This window comes from Hemitrygon akajei, chromosome 7 (genome assembly GCF_048418815.1).
Source record: "Hemitrygon akajei chromosome 7, sHemAka1.3, whole genome shotgun sequence".
In the NCBI taxonomy this organism is placed as follows: domain Eukaryota; kingdom Metazoa; phylum Chordata; class Chondrichthyes; order Myliobatiformes; family Dasyatidae; genus Hemitrygon; species Hemitrygon akajei.
Genome location: NC_133130.1, coordinates 183,634,865 through 183,658,405, shown reverse-complemented (window position 1 = coordinate 183,658,405; position 23,541 = coordinate 183,634,865). Strand labels below are relative to the sequence as shown.

At 41.8% G+C, this 23,541-nt stretch overlaps 1 protein-coding gene across 1 annotated transcript in view; it reads right to left on the bottom strand.

Annotated features, from left to right (window-relative positions):
* The window catches only part of LOC140730113 (xenotropic and polytropic retrovirus receptor 1 homolog), a 74,197-nt gene that overhangs the window by 35,087 nt on the left and 15,569 nt on the right, over window positions 1–23,541 (bottom strand). The window contains exons 2-3 of the mRNA XM_073050248.1: window positions 5,935–6,036; window positions 82–299 (exon numbers count right to left, since the gene is read on the bottom strand). Of these exons, the coding sequence (XP_072906349.1) occupies window positions 82–299; window positions 5,935–6,036 (320 nt within the window). The remainder of the gene's footprint in view (window positions 1–81; window positions 300–5,934; window positions 6,037–23,541) is intronic.

The following is a 23,541-nucleotide window of genomic DNA, read 5'->3' as shown; positions in this document are numbered from 1 at the left end:
TTCTCCTCCAAGATGCCGCCCGACTTTCTGAGATCCAAGGGATTCTATCATCTTGTTGGGCTGAAGTGACCACCCACATACCTGGTAATTCTGCAGCAGGACTAGATTAAGGTAGAGTTCACTGAAGGCCAGCTTCAGGTCGCACATTTTCTTGTGCCGTGCTCGCTGCCTGTGTGGTTTGAGAAGGATGCTCTTCCAGTGTGCCATTGATCTTGTATCACTCTCTCTTTGGGAATTGAGAACTGCTTCAAGTTCCATCTGCAATGTTGCCAATCTTCTTTGGGCTTCAGCAATTTTCTCTGAAAATGTGGGGGTAAGGTAGAAAGACATTAGTGTTTAATTAAGGGGTGATGTGAAATGATGACTGCCTCATCTGGATTCACATGATAAAATTGTTCTCATTCACTACCCATGTACTTCACTATAGCACCATGAGTCAGAGAGTTAAAGGTGTAAAGGATCCACCACAAGGGTCTGGAGTCAACAGGAAAGTAAAGCACATTTGTGTACAAGATGATAAGAGGCAAAGATTGAGTAGATAATGCAAGTAAAATATAATGTTGGAAAGTGTATGGTTCATGCATTTTGGTGGAAGAAATAAACAGGCAGACTATTATATAGATGGGGAGGGAATTCAAAATGCAGAGATGCAACGGGACTTGGGAGTCCTTGTGCAGGATACCCTGAAGGTTAACCTCCAGGTTGAGTCGGTGGTAAAGAAGGCGAATGTGATGTTGGCTTTCATTTCTAGAGGTATGGAATATAAGAGCAGGGATGTGATGTTGAGGCTCTGTAAGGCACTTGTGAGACCACACTTGGAGTATTGCGTGCAGCTTAGGGCTCCTTATTTTAGAAAGGATATACTGACATTGGAGAGGGTTCAGAGAAGATTCACGAGAATGATTCCAGGAATGAAAAGGTTACCGTATGAGGAACGTCTGGCAGCTCTTGTACTGTATTCCCTGGAGTTTAGGAGAATGAGGGGGGAATTTCATAGAAACATTTAGAATGTTAAAAGGCCTGAACAGATTAGATATGGCAAAGTTAATTCCCATGGTAGGTGATTCTAGGACAAGAGGGCACAACTTCAGGATTGAAGGACACCCATTTAGAACAGAGATCCGGAGAAATTACTTTAGTCAGAGGGTGGAAAATCTGTGGAATTTGTTGCCACGAGCGACTGTGAAGGCCAAGTCATTGGGTGCATTTAAGGCAGAGATAGATAGGTTCTTGATTAGCCAGGGCATCAAGATTAGCAAAGGGTATGGGGAGATGGCATTTTGATTTGCAAAGGGTGTGGGGAGAAGGCAGGGAAGTGGGGATGACTGGAAGAATTGGATCAGCCATGATTGAATGGCGGAGCAGATTCAATAGGCCGAATGGCCTACTTCTGCTCCTATATCTTATGGTCTTAATACCAGAGACTTTTTCCCAGGGTGGAAATGGCAAATAAGAGAGGGCATAATTTTAAGGTGATTGCAGGAAAGTATAGTGGGGATGTCTGATGTAAGTTTTTTTACACAGAGTGTGGTGGTGCTTGGAACACCCTATCAGGTGTGGTGGTAGAGGCAGGGATATTAAAAATATTTAAGAAACTCTTTAAGAAACACATGGATGACAGAAAATTGGAGGACCATGTAGGAAGGAATTATTAGAATGATCTTAGAGTCAATTAAAAGGTCATCACAACATGACAGACCAAAGGGTCTGTACTCTGCCGTTCTGTTCTATGGTCTATATTCTATAATTAATGACTTGACTTACCGGATTGCTTATTGCTAAACAAAACAGTTCATTGTGCTCATACCATGTGATCTAATTCTGCCTATTAAACAAGCTGTTGGGTAATTGATCATTATGCATGGCATCTGTAACTGTAGCAGGAAGCAGAGCATGGAATTCCTTTCCACCTGCTATTCAAGGATGGCCCATGTATGATTTTTAAACATTGTCAAATCCAGCTCATATTTTGCATCGTGCCTTTCATTGTTGGTGACAGGCATGGGGAGAGGCGAATGTAAGAAAGCTCTGGATGCCTTTTGGGTGGAACAACATTGTCGTCAGATTATGGAGAGCTGGTGTCCATTTTCATTGCAAGTGGAGAATGTAGCTCTCCTTCTACAGTATATGCTGAACTAAAGTTTACTTTGGTCAGTATTACAGATTTCCCAGAATCAGTGACTGTCTCTGTTGTGTTCAGACAATTACAAGGAGTTAGCAGAGCAGTGCATCAGCTTGAGCAACTGGACCAAAGAATCGCATTGGTTCCCTGGCACGTAACTTTAGGTAAGATTGGGTTAGTTAACTAATCTGATATTTTTCTTCAGTAGTTTTTCAGTATCACTTTGCAAGAGACAGAGCAGACTGAGTAGAGTCTAAATTAGATCTAAACATTTGTAATCGGATTTATTTCTCCATCTCCATTTTAAATCTGAAGTATAGCTTCATTTTAAGATCTACAATTACAGTAAAATCCAACTTGGAAACAAAAATTTATCCTGTACATTAGTGCCACACTCAATCCAATGCTATTATTCGTAACTTTGACAAATCAGCTCTTTGTTGTTGATTTGGGCTCTGCCTCAGTTTCTAACCTCACCCCTGGAGACTGCCAGTGATAAAAAGAACAAATGGAAGACAATATGACCAAGAAGTAGTGAATCAGATTTAATTATACCTTCTGAAATGAAATGATGGACCGGTAGCTAATTATGTTTTTTATATTTAGTGACACAGCACGGTAACAGAATCTCCTGACCCCGTGAGCCCACTCTGTAACTCTGCATACTCTGTATTCCACCCATGTAACCAATGAGCCTACTGCCTTTGATCTTTGGAATGCAGGAGGAAACTAGAGTGCTCAGAGGAAACCCACGCGCTCATGGGGAGAATGCATAAACTCCTCTCAGACAGTGACAGAATTAAACCCGGCTGACTGGTGCTCTAATACCATAATAGCGTTACCATAACCACTATGCTACCATGCTCTCAACATTGGCGATCTTTGCTCAAGACTTTGTATTGTTCAGACTGTTGCAAACATTAGCTCTGGACACTCCCATAGCTATAAGAACATAAGGAAAAGAAGCAGACGTAGGTCTTACATTCCCTTGAACTTGTTCTACCATTCAGTGAGATCATGGCTGACATGATTTCAGGAGTGAAGGTGTTTGGCAGCTTTGGACCTGTGCTCTCTGGAATTTAGAAGAATACGGTGGGGGGGGTGGGGGGGGGGTTCTCATAGAAACCTAGTCAAATGTTGAACGGACTATATAAGGAGGATGTGGAGAGGATGTTTCCTATGGTAGGGGTGTCCAGAACTAGAGGGCACAGCTTCAAAATTAAGGAGTGACCATTCAGTACAGAGCTAAGGAGGAACTTTCTTAGCCAGAGAGTAAGGAATCTGTAGAATGCTCTGCACAGACTGCGGTGGAGGTTAAGTCCGTGGGTATATTTAAAGCGGAAGTTGATAGTTTCCTGATTGGTCAGGACACTGAAGAACATGGCGAGAAGGCAGATGTATGAGGTAGAGTGAGAGCTGGGATCAGCCATGATGGAATGGCAGAGCAGACTCGATGGGCTGAATGGCCTAATTCTGCTTCAAAGACCATAAGACATCGAAGCAGAATTAGGCCATTTGGCTCATCGAGCCTGCTCACCATTCATTCATGGCTGATCCTTTTTTCTCCTCCTCAACCCCACTCCCCAGCCTTCTGCCTGTAACCTTTGATGTCATGTCATTTTGAAGAGGTTACGAGGAAAGCTGACGAGGGTAAAGCAGTGGATGTTGTCTATATGGACTTCAGTAAGGCCTTTGACAAGATTCCGCACGGAAGGTTAGTTAGGAAGGTTCAATCGTTAGGTATTAATATCGAAGTAGTAAAATGGATTCAACTGTGGCTGGATGGGAGATGCCAGAGAGTAGTGGTGGATAACTGTTTGTCAGGTTGGAGGCCGGTGACTAGTGGAGTGCCTCAGGGATCTGTACTGGGTCCGATGTTGTTTGTCATCTACATTAATGATCTGGATGATGGGGTGTAAATTGGATTTGTAAGTATGCAGATGATACTAAGATAGGTGGCATTGTGGATAATGAAGTAAGTTTTCAAAGCTTGCAGAGAGATTTAGGCCAGTTAGAAGAGCGGGCTGAATGATGGCAGATGGAGTTTAATGCTGATAAGTGTGAGGTGCTACATTTTGGTAGGGATAATCAAAGTAGGACATACATGGTAAATGGTAGGGCATTGAAGAATGCAGTAGAACAGAGTGATCTAGGAATTATGGTGCATAGTTCCCTGAAGGTGGAATCTCATGTGGATAGGGTGGTGAAGAAAGCTTTTGGTATGCTGGCCTTTATAAATCAGAGCATTGAGTATAGGAGTTGGGATGTAATGTTAAAATTGTACAAGGCATTGGTGAGGCCAAATTTAGAGTATTGTGTACAGTTCTGGTCACCGAATTATAGAAAAGATGTCAACAAATTAGAGAGAGTACAGAGGAGATTTACTAGAATGTTACCTGGGTTTCAGCACCTAAGTTACAGAGAAAGGTTGAACAAGTTAGGTCTTTATTCTTTGGACTGTAGAAAGTTGAGGGGGGACTTGATAGAGGTATTTAAAATTATGAGGGGGATAGATAGAGTTGACGTGGATAGGCTTTTTCCATTGAGAGTAGGGGAGATTCAAACAAGAGGACATGAGTTGAGAGTTAAGGGGCAAAAGATTAGGGGTAACACGAGGGGGAACTTCTTCACTCAGAGAGTGGTAGCTATGTGGAATGAGCTTCCAGTAGAAGTGGTAGAGGCAGGTTTGATTTTGTCATTTAAAAAAAAAATTGGATAGGTATATGGACAGGAAAGGAATGGAGGGTTATGGGCTGAGTGCGGGCCAGTGGGACTAGGTGAGAGTAAGCATTCGGCACAGACTAGAAGGGCCAAGATGGCCTGTTTCCGTGCTGTAATTGTTATATAGTTATATGGTTATATGTCCAATTAAGAACCTATCAATCTCTGCCTTAAATACATCCAACAACCTGGCCTCTACAGCTGCCTGTGGTAACAAATTCCAGAAATTCAACACCCTCGGGCTAAAGAAATTTCTCCACATCTCTGTTTTAAATGGACACCCCTCAATCCTGAGGCTGTGCCCTCTTGTCCTAGACTTCCCCAGCATGGGAAACATCCTTTCCATATCTACTCTATCTAGGCCTTTTAACATTCGAGAGGTTTCAATGCGATCCTGCCCCACCCCTCCAGCCATCCTTATCCTATGTTTTATGGTCTTATGAGCTGGCCTCGTCTTCACGTCACTCCCTGTTCCCTCTAGCACTTCAGTCTCCAGTACCTGGGAAGCATTCCTTTTCTACCTTGAAACTACTCTATTGCTCAATTTTCTCATCCCTCTGGGATAGAATTATTCTGAGATGATGAACTCCTTCTCTCCTCTACTTTAATTAAATAATCCTTTATTCTGAAATTATGCCCCTAGTCCTAGATTTTCTCATCAGGGGAAACATTCACCCAGCAACCACATCTGAATACCAGTGAGTGTAGAACCAACCAGCTCTGCTTTCCTTCCTCAGCTGGTTTCATTTCATAAATTAATAGGAGCTGCATTCCAAGCCATTTTTAATAGCTAGAAGCCATAAAATAAATGTTTGTTCTTTCTGATAAATTTTAGCAACAGGTTACTTCAAGGTAATTTTATGTTACCACATTCAGAGGTAGTGAAAGCCTGGGGAGCCCATTACCAATCTCAGCCTCTGAGCAGTCTCCCTGCGAGATTACCTTAGTGTTTCATCATATCAGCCGTGAGTACATTAGTACCAATTTGTTGCTAAGCAGATCTGTCCCTTTGAGAACTGGTTCATTTCATAACACAGAAGGCAAAGACTATAAATCTTTTTTTTTTATAAAAAAGAGAATCTTGAGTTTACCTGCATAAAATGTGTTTATTTTGGTTAGTTCTTTCTCACTTATCTGAAAAAATCTTTCTTCCAGTGATGCATTATATCGTTGGATAACTGCAGGTTCTGAAACTGCAGAGACAAAGATAGAACATTCATCAAAAGAACTCTGGTAAAATCATCTTGATTAAAGCATTTTAGAACCTTTGTATTCAGAATTTTACATATGCCAGTTGTCTATGACATTACTCATCTTGACTCAAAGGGTAAAATGGGACACATTTGTCAGAACTGACCTGAGATATTATCTCTGTCTTTTTCTCCACAGTGGCTGTCTGGCTGGTTGAGTATTTTCACCATTTTGAGTCTTTTGAATATTTTCAGCATTTTGAGTTTTATTTCAGATTTCCTGTATCTGCTTATTTTTACTTCCTTCCCTCTTCATTATGGAATTAATTGTATACACTATGTGTTCTGGACACTTACTGCATTCTAAATTCATCAGTCTCAATGAAAGGCCTCACCCCGAAGCATCAACTGTTTGTTCCTCTCCATAGATGCTGCCTGACCTGCTGAGTTCCTCCAGCATTTTGTGTGTGTTACTCCCTAATTCCAGCATCTGCAAAATCTCTTGTTTATGATTAACTGCACTCTAACTTCAGGCAGATGGGGCTTGTCACCCATATTTGGCAGCTTCTCTAGGAAAAGGAAAACTCTTATCTCAAACCTCCACTGCCTTGCGGTTCTACCCACTCATGGGGAAGGCTTCAGGAGCAAACTCTGAAGGAAAACTCTGGAGCTGGAGTCCCTAAAGCAGTCCTACGTTGAGTTCATCACTGACTAGAAACTCCTGCGATGCTGCTGGTGCCAAACTATATTGGTCTCTGCTGTTCCTTTGGGTTTATTGGTTTGCATAGAGAGGGAGCAGCTTGCTACATGGGCAACAATCTGCCAGGAGCAAAGGATGTTGGGAATGCAAGGGCAGTACGCCACAGGACAGGTGGCAGAGGAGTGCCTGGGGTGGAGGTGCAGACACACCCAGTCCTGAGACACCAGGCAAGATCATTTGATTCCAAACAATTGGTTTATTGAGCACTACAGAATGTCGCTCTGGTGCTTCCCGCTCCCTTTCCCTTCTCCCTTCCCCTTTTCCTGGCCATCTCCCCGCCTCGTTCCCACTCTTGGTCCACAATAGAGGCTCATATCAGAAGCAGGATTATCATTACTTACACATTCTCATGAAATTTGTTTTTTCTGCAGCAGCAGCAGTTCAGCGCAATACATAAAATTGCTACAGTACTGTGCAAAAGTCTTAGATGCCCTAGTTATATATAATGTATGTGCCTAGGGCTTTTGCACAGAACTGTATATCTATCCTGTTTCCTCTATCATTCAGAAAAGATTCCAAGTTGCATAAATAGATTCAGAGTTCCTTCTATTTAAGAGGAGTGACGTTGCCCAACTGATAAAACCCATTTAAAGGCCTTTTCCTTGATCTAGCATAAGTGATAGCAAACTACCTGTATGAAAAGGACTGACATTTCCTGTGTACTTTTATATTTAATTCCTAGGTTAATTTATTGCCTTAATGTTAGCTAAAGTCTGCTTGAATACCTGTGGTCAGTCAATGATCTGCTTCTTAGTAATCTTGTAGTCAGATTGTTTTCAATTTCAGATTTTCATCCATGAAAATACTACATACAGCTTATTATATGAGATTTAAGTCAATTTTGATAGCTTGATAAGTCATAATTAATGTTTAATAATGTCACAAGCTCCAAAATGCCATTTTGGTATACAGCAAAACAAATGTGCTAGAGGAACTCAGTTTGTCAGGTGCTATCTGTATAAGAAAACAAACAGTAAACGCTTCACATTGAAACTGTTCGTCTAGGCAATACTTCTCTACATTTGCAATGCAATTCTTTTAGTTAAGTTAATCACTGTCCTATCAAATTAATTCTACTTTTACTTATAAAATAGTTTGCTTGTAACATTTTATCTCTTTCCTTAATTTCATTTGTCTAGATGCCCAATGAAATTTCTTTGTGCACAAATCAACCAAAAAGTGAAGGTTTGTGTGCAAGGAGAGATCAGGGTGAGCCCTCTAGCACCTGAAGTTAAATACACATTGTTGGGACAGATTTCCTACAGTAGAGAACAGCCACGGAGGATGAAAGTGTCATAGGGGATCATGTCCCGTGTGAAAGTGGGCAAGCACATATTGTGAAGAACATAAACAACAGCAGTATAACTCTGTGACAGACAAATTAAAACCAATGATCCAGGTAATTAGTGGACTGCCATTAGAAAACTTGCCATTAAAGCTGTTAACTGATTATGCCATTCAAACTCATGAGTAAGAGAATCCATCATTTGGAGGCGGTTAGCCATGGCTGGCTCAATGGATGGTATCTGACTTCTGAAATAGGAAGTTGTGGATCCAGTTCCCTTTCATTGACCTTTACACAATGTAGACTGACTCTTCCCAATGGGAACTGTTGCCATGTTAAACCAAACCTGGTAGATGTGTTTTCCAGATGGATGTGAATTATCAACGACGGTGTTAGCATTGCCTCCTACAGTTGTGCTGAATCGAACAATTTCATCACCTTAATCAGCAGCTTCCACCCTGGACCATCTCTGACTCATCTCTTCCTTGTCTGGATCTCTCTCTCTAAGGCAGGCTTGCCACTGACATTTTTTATGGACCAACCAACTCCCACAGTCACCTCAACCTTGCTTCCTCCCACCCTCTCTCCTGTGAGGATGCCATCACTTTTTCTCAGTTTCTCTATCTCTACTGTGTCTGTTCTCAGGATGATGTTTTCTGCTGTAGGGCTTCTGAAATCTCCTCCTCTAGAGAATATTTATGTTTATTTAAGACATGGTGAAGACTGGCTTGATTAATTATTCCTAATTTCTCATTACCTGCTAAGGAATTGTATTCATCTATAAAGCTAATTGTTATACACCAGAACAAAATATCAGATGTTCTGTGTGGAAGCTGATGCTTGATGTTCATTCATAGATTGTTTCCCACTGATTTATTAGCATAAATTTACCACTTTCAGAAATACACAGGCTGCTAAAGCTACAAGTTAGACAACAAAGGGGCAGGTGAGTTGGGAAGACAGTTTGTCACACCCAGAGAAGACAGCAATTTTCATGAAATAAACTGCACAGACAAGTGTCTGTATTTACTTTATAGATTATGATTCAACAACTAATGATGCTAATTAGTGGATAAATATAGGGTAGGAATTAATTTATTTTCAGGATATGTTAATATGGGGATTTAAACTCCCCTTTCTCTGCCCACCCTATGTTCAGAACTCATTTTAAGCTGCAGGTATTTTGTGGAAGTCCTCCTGCCACTGAAGCAACCAGAGAGCTGGCCATTAAACTTCCCCCTAGAGTGAGTGAGAGGTAGAAAATTGCTGTTTTCTACATCTTTTGGAACTATCTTATTTTTGTCCCGAGTTGTATTCTGCCCACAGGCGAGAAAAGCCAACTTATCACGGCCTGGTTTATGTGGATCATGAATGCTGTCTACATTGAACCACTACTTTTCTTAAAATTTTGGCTCCAAACAATGTAGCATTCTGTACAACCCTGTCAAAGACTCTTTAGTTGTGACTACTTCCATCTTCTAACTCTGCTAATCACATTCATTGATTCTTTTCTCAGACAGGGCAGCACAACAACAAAAGTTTGTTTTATGTGGCCCCTTGAACATGACTAAAATTCCAAAATGCTTTACAGGACAATTATCAAATAAACTTTGACACTGGACCATGCCGCGATATATCGAAGCAGAACAAAAACTGCGTCAAAGAGGTAGGTTTTAAACAGCAACACAGTGCAACCTATTGTATCATGGACAATGGTGAAGAAATTAAGTCTATGGGTTGAGGGCAGAATTAAAGGGAAATAGTTACCACAGTAGATCGTAGGCCTGGGGGATGTTGGGTTGCCCTGGTGTTCTATGTACTCCTGTGCTAAGTTTTAAACCTCAGGTCCTGTCCTTTCCACCTTCAGATCACCTGCCTTTCCACTTGCACCTTTGGTCTTCACAAGCAGAAACATCATCATCACCCTTTGCCCATTATGCCACTGGCATTTAGGGCAGCAATGAAGGTCCTCCGACTCTGACTTCCTTCATCGTCAGTAGCTTCCTCACGGTTTTCACTACTGCCGGACATGTAAGTACTGAGTGGAAACTCAGGAATACCGTCACACTCAGATGTAGAAGGATTCTTCATTGCTGCTTCTGTTACAGTTTTGTTTCGCCATTCAGGGTTGATGGCCCTGAGCTGAACCCTCGAACCTGGAAGAATGGTGTTCCACTCTTAGTCTGGCCTCTACCCTTTGACCTGTTTGGCATGGGTGATCCTAGCAGGAGTCAAAGCATAAAGCCCTGACCCCAACCAACATAGATCTCCAGGTCATTGAGGCACACAAGCCTCCAAGCCATGAAAAGGTTGCGGTCCTCTTGAAGGCCACAAGTAAAATCAGAATTATAACAACTGACATACGTACGTCATGAAAGTTGTGGTTTTGCAGCAGCAGTACAGTGCAATGTATAAAAAGACTATAAATTATATTAAGAAATATACATTCCTTGACCGCTAACTTCTCTACTGCAAAAAGAGAGCAAAATGTTTAGTCTGTCTTTAGGCTCCTGTACCTCTTCCATGAGAAGAGGGCAATGCTTGGGTCCATAACTATGGGTGCTTTCTGAAGATGTCCTCCTGCTGGGGAGTTTAGTGCCTATGATGGGGCTGGCTGAGTTTTTGATGGAGCTGGATGAGTCCTGGTCCCTGCTGTAATTCCACTTAAATCTCTTTTGTAACTTACATGTGTGAAGCTCAGTATTGACAGTGTAAGTCACTGGTTATGCCTCATAATGTTTTAACCTCCTTGCCCATCTTTGGTTTCCTGTTCCTTATCTGCAGCACCTCCATCCAACTGTTCTTTACCCAAATCATTCATCTCAGTTCCTGCTTCTTAATTATCTAGGGCTCGATGGATTTTCTTTAAACTGACAACACCAGAGGACTCATCAGTGGCCATTGGGTTACTAACACATTCACCTCCCCATGCGCATTAACCACACTGGATACCAGTTTAGGAATGCATCCTTATTAAAACTATCTTGCTCCATCCCTCTGTGACCTTGTATCTTGTACCTTCTCCAATTCTACTGTTTGTTCTCCTCTTGTTCAGGCTCATCCATGTCCCCTCTCATGGTTGTCCATTCAGCATTCTAGGCCCTGGGCTCTGTATTCCTTCGCTAAAACAGTCCTCCTCTTTAATCCTTAAATCCCTCTTACCAGCTTTTGTTGGACCTTTGGCCACCCGCCGAAGTACATCTTCTGTACCTTACTGTCAAATGGAATCTAATAAAGGTTTTGTGGAGCATTTTCCCATGTTAAGGGCACTGTACAATTAAAAGTTGTGGTGGTTATAATTGTCCTGTTTCCTCATTTAAGGACTGTTACTCTGGGGAAAGTGAAGATGGTGACTCGAATTGCAAAGGCAGGTGTTCAGCAGCAGATTCTTTGTCCCAACCCCTAAAGTGGAGCATTGTCTTTAACTAGACAACTATTTGTTTCATGATAAATAAATACTGACAGCACAAATAAAACCTTGCCCCTTGTTAATAATATAAAAGGAAATCGATCCCTACACAGACATCAATGCTTCAGTCAGTGTTTGAGGTTAAACGCGACTGCTAATTCCGGTTAGCTCAACGTTCAGGAAAGGCAAGTGAATAATGGAAAGTGACCTCTTGTTGCTCGGGATCACAGTGTGCATCGGCACCACAATACAGGGCAGAGGGTGAGGTGGCAATGGGCTGGCATTGTTCTGCAGGACAGTCAAACAGCTGGAGTTTACAGCCTGCTGCAGTGGTCTCCATGGAAACACTCGTGTCCTGTAGCAGCTGCGTGCTATCATGTTTACAGTGGTGAAAGGAGTCAGAAGGAGAAGGATTAGTCTGGTGTTCGATAGATACGGTGCCTCAGGTCAGCCTGAAGTGATAAATATTAAAAAAAGTGATTAGCACACCACAGGTTCTCCCAAACACTGTGTGATGGACACTCAGAGGCCGTTTTATTAGGAATCTATATTCTGTCTTATAGCCTCCAACCTGATGGAATGAACAAACTTCCAGTAATGCCTTCCCCCTCTCCTTCACCATTCCAGTTCCCATTTCCTTGTCACCAAATCTCCTTGCCTGTCCACCACCTCCCTCTGATGCTCCTTCCCCCTTTTCTTTCTTCCATGGCCTTCTATCCTCTCCTATCAGATTCCCCCTTCTCCAGCCTTGTATCTCTTCCACCAAACGACTTCCCAGCTCTCTCCTTCACCCATCTGCCCCGATTTCACCTATCACCTTGTGATCCTTCCTCCCCTCCTCCCACTTTCTTACTCTGATTCCTCATCTTTTTTTTCCAGTCCTGCTGAAAGGTATCAGCCCAACACTTTGACTGTGCTCTTTTCCATGGATGCTGCCTGGCCGGCTGAGCTCCTCCAGCATTTTGTGTCTGGTTGCTCGGATTTCCAGCATCTGCAGATTTTCATTTATTAGGCATCGCCTGTGAGCAACAACTGAACCTCTTGACCATGTCTGCATGCTTTTATGCATTGAGTTGCTGTCACATGATTGGCTGATTCAATATTTGCATTAACGAGCAGGTGTATAGGTGTGCCTAATAAAGTGATCACTGAGGGAAGATCAGATAAATATTGAATCGGGGATAAGTATTGACCAGGACTCTGGGGGAGTAATTCCTCAGAACTTCTGTGAAATAATATCAGGGCAGGTAAGTTTAACAACACACCCAAACTGTGGCACTTCGGAGAGTACTGCTCTTCCCCAGCATTTAATTGGGGCGTCTCTGCCAATATTTTGATGGAGCCTCTAAAGCCAGTGTTAACCCCTCAGCCTCCACATCCAAATCCCTGTTGACTGGAATCAGAAACAGAGGATGTGGTCCAAACGTGGTACACGCCCGATGGGCTTTGGGAGCAGCCTTGTCAGGTATTGTGGAAAGGATGCTACTTTTAGCAACCGGCATTCCACATGACCACATCCACACATTTAAACAAAGGTTGACCTGGCAACAGGTGAACGGGAGGATAGACTTTTCTGTGAACTGCACCTTATAATGGGGTTTAGATATTTTTAAGAGAATAAAGTATCAAGGATTTTAGACCAGCAGGATAACTTCACAATTAAATAGGGTGCAAGCAGCCCCAAACTGATTGAATTGGAGACTAGGATTAGCCCAGGGGTTTGAGAGCAGAACAGGAATTGGGACTGATAGCTTGAACAGTTAACAGATGAGGATAGGATGGTGGTTGAAGAGGACAGGTAATGGGGGAGAAAAGGTTCTGAGGACAAGAGAGAACAGCAGCAGGAAGTTATGAAGAATGCTGTAGATGTCCAAGGAAATGTGCATATCGAAGAAAAATGACACAGAAAGAGACAGTTTGGAGTCTTCAGACATCAGAAGGCGATATGGCAACTTTTTCTTGGGACGCTGTCCATAAATTGCTGTGGTTCTATCTAAGAGTGTTATTAAATGATTAGTTTTACTCCTGCTAACTCAGAATCAGAATCGGTTTTAATATCACTGGCATGTGTGGTGAAATTTGTTAACTTATTGGCAGAAGTATAATGCAATACGTGATAATATAGAAAATAAATAAGTCAATTACATTAGGTTTATATGTATATTAAATAGTTAAATTAAAAATAGTGCAAAAACAAAAATAATATGTATGAAAGGGAGGTAGTGTTCATGGATTCAATGTCAATTTAGGAATCATATGGCAGTGAGGAAGGAGCTGTTTCTGAATCACTGAATGTGTGCCTTCAGGCTTCTGTACCTCCTTCCTGATGGTAACAATGAGAAGAGGGCATGCTCTGGGTGATGGAGATCCTTAATAATGGATGCCACCTTTCTGAGACACCACTCCTTGAAGATGTCTTGGATACCACAGAGGATAGTGCCCAAGATGGAGATGACTAGTTTTATAACTTTCCGTAGCTTCTTTCAATCCTGAACTTGTCCGTTACTGGACCAAAGGGAATTCCAAAGCAGGAAAAGTATTCACTTTTCCTGCCTGTCTTTGTGACAGCTTAAGCATTGAAAAGCACCATGCCAGTTATTCAATATTTCACAATGTTTAAAAAAAGAACATTGCAGCATGCAAATTATGTACATTAATAGCAAATAATGTGTAAATTGGCCTAGATACATATTCGTTTCTGATTACAGGAATACAGAAATCAGGAGCACAATGGCAGATTTCAAGTGTACACAGACTAATAAAGTGGAAAGTTCCAAGTTTAAAGTAAATTTATTATCAAATTACATAGCAAAATTTAAAAGTTCAAAGTAAAATTTATTATCAGTGTAGATACGTGTCATCACATACAACCCTGAGATTCTTTTTCTGTGGGTATACTTAACAAATTACAGAGCAGTAGCTGTAAACAGGATCTGTAAACAGTAAACATTAGGAACTGTGAACTAAACAAACTGTGCAGATACAGATCATAAATAAATAGCAATAAATAACCAGCATGAAATAACAAGATAAAAGAGTCCTTATATGAGTGTAGTTATCCCCTTTTGTTCAAGATGGTCGTAACTCTCTTGAGTCTGGTGGTGCGAGTCCTGAGGCACCTGTACCTTCTACCTGATGGCAGCAGCGAGAAAAGAGCCTGGACTGAGTAGTGAGGATCTTTGATTATGAATGCTGCTTTTCTACAGCAAGGTTTCATGTAGATGTACTCAATGGCTGGAAGGTTTTTACCCATGATTTACTGGGTCGAATCTACTATCTTTTGTAAGATTTTCCACTCAAAGGCATTGCTATTCCCATACCAGGCTGTAGTGCAGCCATATACAACCCTGATATATATGTCACCACATACAACCCTGGGTTTCATTTTCTTGCAGGCATTCACAGTAAGTACAAGAGACATTATAGAATCAAAGACAGTGATTTATTTATTTCAGCAACATTGATAAAATGATACAATTTTTTAAACTTTTAGAACAGTTAATCTTTTTGGTGTTTTTTTTCAAATCCTTGATGGCTCCAAGACAGAATTGGATTAAGAATAAATATGTTGCTAAAGAGTACAACCACCAATAAAGTTGTGCTAAGTCTTTAATAAATCCAAGGGACCAGAGAAAATTAGATGGGTCACAAATTTAAAAACTGCTGATGCAGGAGAGTGGCATTTTTGAGACTACAGCATAGATTCAATGGAATGATTGGATTAAGATTTGCAATTGGAATCTAAATGGCAGCTTAATGCTCCTGGACTAATGATTTGTTCATCTGGATTATTAACAGGGAGGTGTGATTTCAAATTCAGGTTCAAATTCATGATTATTGGCATTCAACCATACACATGTATACAGCAAAATGAAACATCATTCCTCTGAGGTCAAGGTTCAAAACACAGTACATATGGTCACACACCGCTAGTATAGTTACGATCCAGCACATACAATATTAGCACAGGTCCCTGAGAGGCATGGCCCAAAGACTAGAAAGTTGACGTAAAGACTGAGGTGCATGTTTAGGTAATGTTACTGGCACTATTACAATAAAACAAACAGTTGTATAAACATGTGAAACAGCAGCAGTAAAAGATGAAAAGTGACCAGGATGAGAATGTGTCTGTGAAATGGAGAGTGGGGATGGGGGCAGCAGGGTATTCAGACAAGGTGTACATGTATAGGTGTATGTGTGTAATCCATTACAAAAGTATGGGTATTAAAAATCAGTTAATTTAATAAAGTGTATGCAAGTGGTGGTAATTTTTGTAAAGCCCATTCAGTTTGCCAAAGTGTTTTTCCAATCTCACCGTTTCGTGACTCCAGTAACCCAGTTGGCATTAACGCTTCTCTGGTGTAACTCTGTAATCAATGCACATCCCTTTCAGTTGCTCATCTTCACCTTCCCAAGTATAACTGAGGATATAGAATAAATACTGGCCTTGGTATTCACTTCCCACAGATGAATAGAAAATAAATCGACGGGGGAAAAAGTAAAGCAACCGTAGATGTTGGAAATCTGCAGGAAAAATTGAAATATTCAGCAGGTCAGGCACTTTATATAAATAATTATTTCAGGCCATTGACATTGCTGAGTATTCCAGTTTTTTATCTCTCTATTATTTTATAATGTTACAGAACATTATACAGATAAGGGTAAGAAAGGTATTTTTGATAGAAGTATGCAAAAGTTGTCCAGATAGCTTAAAGAGAGGAATGAAGATCAGTAAGAGGAGACAGGCTTACCCAAAAAAAATTGAGATGACATCAGGAGATACTGCAATAAGAATTCATCTGCCAAATAAGAGAAAATCTGCAGGTGCTGGAAATCTGCAATCAGTGATGCTAAATATTGCTATAGGACAGCAGTAGCCTGTACATACTGCCTCTAATTTTCAGTTCCCTTGGCTCTAAAAGATGACTGTAGCACTACTGTACGGTGTGAATCCCTCTGTCTTCTTCTGAAACGCCCATGCATGCCCTATTCCTTTCTTTGATGACCACAGAATTGTACAGCATGCAAACAGGCCATTTGTTCATCCACAGTGGGCATTCATGCATTCATAATGTGCCATGTTGAATGACGTGGACGATCATGGTCTATTGACCATGATTGATCTTGACAGATCTTTCTACAGAAGTGGTTTGCCATTGCCTGCTTCTGGGCAATTTATTTACAAGACAGGTGACTCCAGCCATTATCAATACTCTTCAAAGACTGTCTGTCTGCCTGGACTTGTGATGTGCACCAGCTGCTCCCATGGCTTCACGTGACCCTGATCAGGGGCTAAGCAGGTGCTACACTTTGCCCAAGGGTGACCTGCAGGCTCGTAGAGAGAAGGAGCACCTCACAGCTCCTTTGGTAGAGATATCTCCACCCCACCACCCAATGGGCTAATGGGTACCCTTCTGCATTAACCCTATGAATCACAAATCTAGTCATCTACTTTTTCAAATTGAGTGCAATTTATACAATCTACACACCTGTAACTCCAGAGCAATTACTTACTAAATCCTTATTCATCCATAAAGGTTATCAAAAACATTTTTTGTGTCACAAACATTTGTGTCTGTGTCCACTATGCATACCACCCTATTTTTCCTCAGAAGCAGTCCATAGCCTTTTGTGCCTAAGCATTCATGGGTCCATCTCGACATTTAAACACTTTACTGACCTTGCTGCAACCCTGCTGTCAGGGAGTGCTTTCCAGGTACTTGTCATTCTCTATGTGAAGACAGTTCCCCCTCATATCCCCATTCAGTCTCCTTCCCTTTATCCTGAACCCAAGTCCTCTAGTTTTACCTACTTCTGATAGGGAGAAAGGTTTCCTACAGTGCACTCTGTCTATACCTCACATAATTATATATATCTCAGTCATGTCCCTCTTAATCGCCTCCTCTCAGGGGAGAATAGATCTGGGTTCTCTTTGAAACAGAATGTCCTGGTGAGTCCTTTCTGTACTCTCTCCAGTGCTGTCACATCCTTGGTGACCAGAACTCCAGCTGAGGTCTGACCCAACTCTTTTGAATTTGGAGCATCATCTCCCTACTCTGTGTTTAATGTCCCCATATTATAGAATTCCTGGCAGCCTTACACTTTCTACTCTACACAAGCATTTGTTCATCCAAAGCATTACCACAAGTATCCCATTTCTCACCCCATCTTGTGAACCACATTGGCTTCTGCAACATCTAAGTTTTAAAATTCAGAATCAGGTTTAATATCACTGGCCAATGTCGTGAAATTTGTTGACTTTATGGCAGCACTACAATGCAATATATAATAAAGAAAAAAACTGCAAATTACAGTAAACACACACACACACACACACACACACACACACACACACACACACACACACACACACACACACACACACACACACTTCTTTTAAAACAGTTAAGTTAAATAAGTGGTGCAAAAATAGAGAAGTAGTGTGGTAGTGTTCATGGGTTCAATGTCCATTCAGAAATCAGATGGCGGGGGAAGAGGCTGTTCCTGAATCATTGAGTGTGTGCCTTCAGACTTCTGTACCTCCTTCCTGATGGTCCCATCCTTTTCTTCAAATCTCTCTGTAGTCTTGTCTTTGTCTCTGCAGCTTCTTTCAGCATTACAACCCTTAATTACAACCTTTTTTGCTGCTCCCCTATTTTTGACCACTTCCACATCCCCAGTTTTTAACCCAGGCAACCTGTTCATATTCTATACCTTCACAGTATGGTCTGGGTCAATTTTGACCCGGCCCAAGAATCCCCTCATAACAAGTGTCTATACCAGATTTTGAACCACAGATCTATTTAGAATGTATAAATAGCCTATCTGACATTAATAAATGGGTGATTAATCCTTAATTAATGTTTCAGAGATCTAAAATCCATTTCAATAGGTAAGGGTCAAATTTGACCCGGAACAGCCTCAATATACAGACACTTGTAGCCCCTGTACAAAAGTATAACATTTTAAAATATTTTCATTTTTGCGCATTTTGGGTCACTTTAGGAAAAGTCATCAAATTTTGGCTAAAAAAATGGCATTTAAGGTGTTTTTACTGCTGTCAAATGTCAAAACGGGTCAAATTTGACCCAAACAGTATGTAACGGATAAGTCACCCCACAGTCAGAGGTCACAGTCACAGTCCTGCAATAGGTCTTAAATTCTCCGCCTAAACTGCATTCCATAACAATTGCCTATATTGTCCATTCTAAAGCCTCAGCAATGTTTCCTGATGATGCAAGGCTTTACTATCTTTAAAGAGGTAAACAAGAACCCAATTGGCCAATGGCCTCCTTATTTAAGTTATATAAATGCAAATTTTTGTGATGAATGTCAATATCAATGCAAAGCTGCTCTCCTTTTATTTTTATATATTTGAGTCAATGTCACTGTGTGACACCAGGACCCAGGGTAGGTGAGTTACACTGGCCGATGTGATAAATTTATCATTGGTCACTAGTGTTAAACCTATAGTTGAGTAATAGTCACTTGTACTTGGCTCTTAAGGTTCCTTAAGGTTGTTATAGCTGGGGATGGTAATGGGGACAAGCTCCCACTACCTATTAAGTGCTCCCAATAAATAGCTTCTGACAACCAAGTCCAGCTCCTGGTCTTCACGTGCCACTTAGCTATGAAGCCCAGTGGAACTATTTCTACTAACAGGAGAAGGGGCAAAGGTGGGTTACTGGTGTCTTAAAACCAGTCACTTTGGGCAGTTGGGGCTTGTCAGACGTGATTGTTAGCTCAGCTAGGAGAAGGAAAATTCTAGGAGAAGAAAAACTCTGATCTCAAGCCTCCGCTGCCCTGCGGCTATATCCATTCATTGGGGAGGCTTTGGGAGTAAACCCATGATGGAAAATCTGGAGCTGGAGTCCCTAAGACAATCCTACGTTGTATTCAACACTGACTAGCAACTCCTGCAACGCTTCTGGTACCAAACTGTATTGGTCACTGTCATTCCTTTGGGTTCATCAGATGCGTGGAGAGCGGGAGCTTGCTACATGGGAAACAGCTTGCTCTCCATATCGTACTGCCCAGGCTTGTGTATCTTGACAGCAAGAACCCAACGTGCATGGTCAACACTGACTGACAGAGGCCAACTACAACAACAGCTTGACTCTGCACATTCAGTAACTGGTACAAAAGTCAGTCAATACTCTCACATTGTATTTAGCATCAGCAGTGATTGTGGACCTTGTACAGTGTCATGTCCCTGGGCACATATCAGCTTCTCCATTTGTGCTGTTTAGGGAAAGTCAGCATGTAATATTACATCTCATCTGTTTCCCTGTGTATCCATCATGGTAAACATATATAGGATATAAACATATAAACATATATAGGATATTATACAACATAACATGCAAGGTAGCGCTCCAAGAGCTCAGACCGAAGACTACTGAATGAAATGCAGAAAATATGATGCAAAAAACACATTAGAATGGTTAATGGTAAATCCTGCACAGAAATTAAGAGGAAAATAGATGGGATGAAAAGGGAGAGAAAGGGGTCCACTAAGTGTTTAAAATTTTTTTTTGTATATATACTTTTAAGAGAAGTTTGGGTAAGTACTTGGATGTGAGGGATGTGGAGGACTATGGTCCAGACATGGGTCGATGGGACTAGACACTCACTAACTATTGAGCACATCTATGTGAAACGTTGCCATGGAAAAGCAGCATCCACTATCAAAGATCCTCACCACCCAGTCCATGCTCTTTTCTTGCTGCTGCCATCAGGTAGAAGGCACAAGTTCTTCAGGACTCGCACCACCAGGTTCAAGAACAGTTAATATCCCTCAACCATCAGGCTCTTGAACAAAAGGGGATAACTACGCTCATTTTACTTCTGGTGTTCCCACAACTGATGGTCTCACTTTAAGGACTTTGTATCCTATTACTTCAAGCACATCATTTATTGCCATTTGCATTTGCACAGTCTGTTGTCCATTGATCCAGTTTACAGTTACTGTCCTATAGATTTGCTAAGTATGCTCACAGAAGAAGAATCTCAGGGTTGTATGTGGTGACATGTATGTACTCAGTTAATAAATATTGCTTTGAACTTTGAACAATAGTTCGGCACAGACTCTGTGTGCCTGTTTCTGTGCTGTAATGTTCCATGACTCTAAACGTCTACAAATTCTAAAGTAATAAGACACCACATGTAAAAGTTGGCTTCAATGCCAAGGGGGGTTGCTTGGAGTAATTAATACTTACCATGGCTTTAACCATTTACTGGTATTGAAAAGGTGAGACCTAATGAGTGGATGTGAGTCACTGAAGTACAGCCACTTCATGCCTCACCCCGGGCCCTTTGATGCCGAGTCAGTGGGCAGGGTTCTGGAGCAGTGAAGCTTATGGAGGATAGGGAACTCCACGGGCAATTTCCTGATGATTGTCTTTAACCTCAGAGTAAAGACACCAGAAGGTGCTGCCCAATTTACTGTGAGAGCTCTCAAATGTTTGTGCTGTAGGTCTGGGCTAAATCACACATCAGAGGTGTTTATGCACCAACATTTGTCAGCAGTTATAACCAGATCTGCAGCGGTAATTTGGTGTTTCATGTTAACATTTATCAAAGTGCATAAATGAAAAGTATTGTAGGTAACAGTGTAACAGAAAAACATTCACCGCAAGCTTACTTAGTAGCTCTGAGGGGTTCAAATGTGCTTGATAAACTGACTTATTTATCATATGATGTATGTAATCATGATGTTGATGGACATTACTGACATTGATCATCCTGCTTTTATTAATTTAGCGATATAGCATGGAGTGGGCCCTGCCACCCCACAACCCCGATTAGCCCAAACCTAATCACGGGACAATTTACAATGACCATTTAACCTAGCCAGTATGTCTATGGACTGTGGGAGGAAACTGGAGCACCTGGGGAAAACACAAGCATTTCATGGTGAGGAAGGTACAGGGGACATCAGCATTGAACTCCAAACACGACACCCCGAGGTGTAATAGCGTCACACTAACTGCAGCACCTCTGTGGCCTGGCCTGCTGCGTTCCACCAGCATTTTGTGTGTAGTGTTTGAATTTCCAGCATCTGCAGATTTCCTTGTGCTTGCTGATATTTATCACCTGACTGACACCATTGATGGTCAGTGTACAGTATAAATTAGAACTTCTGATTTAGAACATAGAACATAGAATAGTACAGCACATTACAGGCCCTTCGGCCCACAATGTTGAGCCGACTCTCAAACCCTGCCTCACATATAACCCGCCACCTTAAATTCCTCCATATACCTGTCTAGTAGTCTCTTAAACTTCACTAGTGTATCTGCCTCCACCATTGACTCAGGCAGTGCATTCCCCACACCAACCAGTCTCTGAGTGAAAAACCTTCCTCTAATATCATAGACAATAGACAATAGGTGCAGAAGTAGACCATTCGGCCCTTCGAGCCTGCACCGCCATTTTGAGATCATGGCTGATCAATTACTATCAATACCCGGTTCCTGCCTTGTCCCCATATCCCTTGATTCCCCTATCCATAAGATACCTATCTAGCTCCTTCTTGAAAGCATCCAGAGAATTGGCCTCCACTACCTTCCGAGGCAGTGCATTCCAGACCCCCACAACTCTCTGGGAGAAGAAGTTTTTCCTTAACTCTGTCCTAAATGACCTACCCCTTATTCTCAAACCATGCCCTCTGGTACTGGAGTCTCCCAGCATCTGGAACATATTTCCTGCCTCTATCTTGTCCAATCCCTTAATAATCTTATATGTTTCAATCAGATCCCCTCTCAATCTCCTTAATTCCAGCGTGTACAAGCCCAGTCTCTCTCACCTCTCTGCGTAAGACAGTCCAGACATCCCAGGAATTAACCTCGTGAATCTACGCTGCACTTCCTTTACAGCCAGGATGTCCTTCCTTAACCCTGGAAACCAAAACTGTACACAATACTCCAGGTGTGGTCTCACCAGGGCTCTGTACAAATGCAAGAGGATTTCCTTGCTCCCTTTGTAATAAAGGCCAACATTCCATTAGCCTTCTTCACTGCCTGCTGCACTTGCTCATTCACCTTCAGTGACTGATGAACAAGGACTCCGAGATCTCTTATCCCCCTTGAACTTCCCTCCCCTTACCTTAAAGCCATGTACTGAGCAGTGGTGCCCTGGGGAAGAGGCGCAGGCTGTCCACTCTATCATGTCTCCTCTCTCATGTCTCCTCTCATCCTCCTTCTCTCCAAAGAGTAAAGCCCTAGCTCCCTTAATCTCTGATCATAATCCATACTCTCTAAACCAGGCAGCATCCTGGTAAATCTCCTCTGTACCCTTTCCAATGCTTCCACATCCTTCCTATAGTGAGGCAACCAGAACTGGACACAGTACTCCAAGTGTGGCCTAACCAGAGTTTTATACAGCTGCATCATTACATTGCGTCTCTTAAACTCTATCCCTTGACTTATGAAATTTAACACCCCATAAGCTTTCTTAACTACCCTATCTACCTGTGAGGCAACTTTCAGGAATCTGTGGACATGTACCCCAGATCCCTCTGCTCCTCCACGCTACCAAGTATCCTGCCATTTACTTTGTACTCTGCCTTGGAGTTTGTCCTTCCAAAGTGTACCACCTCACACTTTTCCGGGTTGAACTCCATCTGCCACTTCTCAGCCCCCTCCTGCATCCTATCAATGTCTCTCTGCAATCTTCAACAATCCTCTACACTATCTACAACACCACCAACCTTTGTGTCATCTGAAAACTTGCCAACCCACCCTACTACCAATTTGTACCATTATTACCTGTAACGTGGAATACATTATGCACACTGTGTGCAAATGCAGAATGGATTCACAAGGTTGTTACCTGGGTTGGAAGCTATAGGCTGGGTCTGTTTTCCCTGGAGCGAGGGAGATTGAAAGGTGTTGTGAATGACATTTATAAATTTGTGAAAGGCTTAGATAAGATATATAGTCAGTGTTTTTGTTTCGGTGTGTCTAAAACTTATAGCTCATAGGTTTAAGGTGAGAGAAAGAAGGTTTAAAGGAGATATGACTTTTCACACAGGTTAAGTTTTCCACACACAAC